Source organism: Oryzias melastigma, linkage group LG12 (assembly GCF_002922805.2).
Source record: "Oryzias melastigma strain HK-1 linkage group LG12, ASM292280v2, whole genome shotgun sequence".
Lineage (NCBI taxonomy): Eukaryota > Metazoa > Chordata > Actinopteri > Beloniformes > Adrianichthyidae > Oryzias > Oryzias melastigma.
In genome coordinates, this window is record NC_050523.1 from 24413184 (window position 1) to 24416636 (window position 3453).

At 40.7% G+C, this 3453-nt stretch overlaps 1 protein-coding gene across 2 annotated transcripts in view; it reads right to left on the reverse strand.

Annotated features, from left to right (window-relative positions):
- The window catches only part of ccni (cyclin I), a 16786-nt gene that overhangs the window by 2240 nt on the left and 11093 nt on the right, over positions 1-3453 (reverse strand). For both annotated transcript variants that reach the window (XM_036214487.1, XM_024268472.2), the window contains 2 exons: positions 2150-2278; positions 1919-2020 (listed from right to left, as the gene is read on the reverse strand). In XM_036214487.1, coding sequence (XP_036070380.1) covers positions 1919-2020; positions 2150-2278 — 231 coding nt within the window. The remainder of the gene's footprint in view (positions 1-1918; positions 2021-2149; positions 2279-3453) is intronic.

Here is a 3453-nt window from a genome sequence, read left to right on the forward strand (position 1 = left end):
CATTAAAAGACACAATCAAAAGAAATAGTAAAAATGTCATTCATCATCATTCAAATCATTAAAATAAAATTAAAAGAAAATAAAAAGATTTTAATTTGAAACAAGCATAGATAAAAGTGCGGACGTAAACTTTTGAATACATATTAATCAAATAACTGAGAACAGGTGAGTCTTTAACCTGGATTTAAATACACTGACTGTTTCAGCAGACCTAAGGTTTTCTGGAAGTCTATTCCAGATCTGTGGAGCATAGAAGCTGAATGCAGCTTCTCCATGTTTAGTTCTGACTCTAGGAACTGGTAAAAGACCGGATCCAGATGACCGCAGAGGTCTGGCTGGTACATACTGGGTCAGGAGGTCAGTCATGTATTTTGGTGCTAAAACCAAATTTGATTACTAAACCAAATTTGTGTAAACAGTGTAAAAAACATAAAACTTTAGACCAGGAAACTCACACAGATAAAGTATGAAACTGCACCATTTTTAGACCAAGGTACCAAAATTTAAGACTTGTTTAATGCTTTTTAAGGCCTCATTTCAAAATGTTCAAATTCAAGGCTTCTAAGAGTTTTTTAAGTCTTTAACAACCCCTGTGTAATGGACAGCTGTCCCGAGTCAAACTTTAACAAAACAATGTACTTTCACAAACAGAACAGTTACAATCCTGAATGAAACAAAGAGATAAATACTCTTTAAAGCAGGGGTGTCAAACTCCAGGCCTCGAGGGCCGGCCTCCTGCTGGTTCTCCAGAGACCCCGCCTTTTCTGCTGCAGATGACCTGGATCAGGTGTGTTCAGTCAATAAGGAGCTTTAATGACAGGCTGTAGGACATGTAGGACATGTAGGACACCGGCCCTCGAGGCCTGACTGCGGACACCTCTGCTTTAAAGAACGGGCGCTCATCTGTGTAAAGCCCATCAGTAAACACTGAATTACTGATGAGCCAAATACAGATCCCCCCCAGAACACACCTGTGAACACAAACACACTTCTACTACACAACACCCACAAAAGATCGAAATGTATTGAGCAGCAGAGGGTCTGTGTTCGTCTGCAGGTCCACTGCCCACGCATTTGTTTTAGATCATGTGTTAAACTCAAGGCCCGGGGGCCGAATCTGGCCTCCAGATAATTCTATCCGGCCCTCCAGATCATTTTATTTTAATATTATTATCGGCTAGATGATATCTTGCCCTTATTTCTAACTTGTATAATTTTGACAAAATATATTTTTATGGAGAGTAAAATATTGAAAGTTATTTAAGGTTTAAGTTGATTTATTCTGGAATAATATTCCTGCATTTTATTATTCATAATTATGTTACAAAGTTACAGTTTTAAAACTTTAAAAATTGGCATTCTGTTAGTTTTATGGACTATTTTGGCATTTACTAAGATTTTTTTTGGCTATTTGGAGTTTGGCTAATATTTTAGCTACATGCTAGCTGTTTTGGGTATCGTAATTTTTTGTTTAATTTGGTTTTTAACTAATATTTTAGTTGGCTATCAGCTTCAGTATTTTCAGCTATCAGCTTCAGTATTTTCAGCTATCAGCTTCAGCGTTTTTATCTATCAATTTCAGCATTTTCAACTATCAGCACTAGCATCTTTAGCAGCTGAATTCATCTTCCAGCATTCACACTAACATTATCACAGTTAATGCTATATATCTAGTTCATAATTATGTTAAAAAGTTACGGTTTTAAAGTTTTAAAAATGTAGTTTTAGTGTTCAATAAATGTTTATCCTGTTCGGCCCGCGAGGTGTGTTTTGGATTTTGGCCTCTTGTGATTGAGTTTGACACTCCCGGTTTAGTCAGGATCCAGGAGAAGAACATGAGTGTAAGAAAGATAAAGCTTTGCCTCCTCTTTCTCATTTCCATCTAAACATGCTTAGGATCTGAAATCAGGAGACACACCTGTGCCTTGCCCAGCAGGTCGATGGTAAGGGCCAGCCAGTCAGGACAGCAGGTCTCCAGCTCCAGGGTGATCAGGGCCAGGGCCAACATGGATCCTCGGAGCTGCAGAAACATTGAAGGGCAGAACTTTACAGCAGCTGGTGGAATCCAAGCTCCAGTTCAGATCAGAAAACAAGGAACCTGAATCAAAAAGGACAACCGTAGCCAGACTGCATGACATCAGGACAGTACCTGCAAGAGTGTGTGGTCAGCCAGGCAGTGGTACAGCCTCTGTGTGAGCAGAGCCAGGTGCTGAGAGAGGTTCAGTCCCAGCGTGGAGTCCAGTAAGCCAGAGCGACCCGACAAGACCATGGCGTGGAACTGTGGCAGAGACAAGAGCGGAGCCGGATGAAGAGCGCCGCTTCTCAAACATCAGCATACTGGTTGAACAAGACACTATAGGATTTCATTGAACCCTTTAAAACTGAGCATTTGGTAAGGGCTCTTTGACAAGCCGTAATTCCTCAATGGTTTGCTCTATTTGAGACATTGTGCTTTCTTGTCAATATCTAGTCATTATGGTAATCTCACCCAGGAGCCCAGAGGAGTTCCTTCATTTACCGGTGAGACAGACGGAGCGGTGGAGAGATGCAGAGAGCGGAGCGGTCAAAGAGAGGTTTTACAACGACGAAAAAAATATGAAAATTGTCTGAAAGACGACCATTGTGGAAAATATAACCTTCATGGAGGTTCAGAGAAGACTTTGAGACCGAAGGAGCAACAAAGGGAGGCAGTTTTGGTGAGAAAAAGTAATGATTGTTGAGCTGCATTTCCAGGTTGTTTTTCCTAAAAGAATCAAGAACTTGCTAGCTAGTTTCTACTCTAAAACACATATTGAGTGAAAGAAATATAATTCAAATGTAAGTTAGCTTATTTTTGACTCTTTAAAATAAGCATATATTTACGTTTGTTCAGGAAAAAAAATATCCCAATAAAGGAAAACGATCTTTCTTCAAGTGTCCTGTGAACAGAAGCTGATGATGCTGGAAGACCAAAGAGGTTCTGGTGATGTGGTCAGAGACCAAAGCTGCTCACCACATCAACAAAAATGCAGAACCTGAGGATAGAGACCCTCATCCACTGAGGTTCAACCCCAGACCGATCCCAGCAGTCCAACCATCTCTAAATACAGGAAACCATCACCAAATGAAATCTTTTCCCACTGATGGTGCAGCATCTGCACCTAGAACGCTCTCTGGAAGTGTGGAACTTGTGACTGTCACCAAGAGCTTTGAGGAGCCAAAGAGGACAGAACTGCCCTCTGACCGAACACGCCTGTAGATATTGTACATTTTATGCACTGTTTTTGCACATTTAGAGAGAAAGATACTGAAATGTTGTTGGAAATAGTTTGAGACTGGACAAATTTAAACTTTTATGAATCAAAACCTGTTCTTCTTTTCCTTTCGGCTTTTCCCTTCAGGGGTCTCCACAGCGAATCAGTTCCCTCCATCTAAGCCTGTCTTCAGCATCCTCCACTCTAACACCAGCCACCT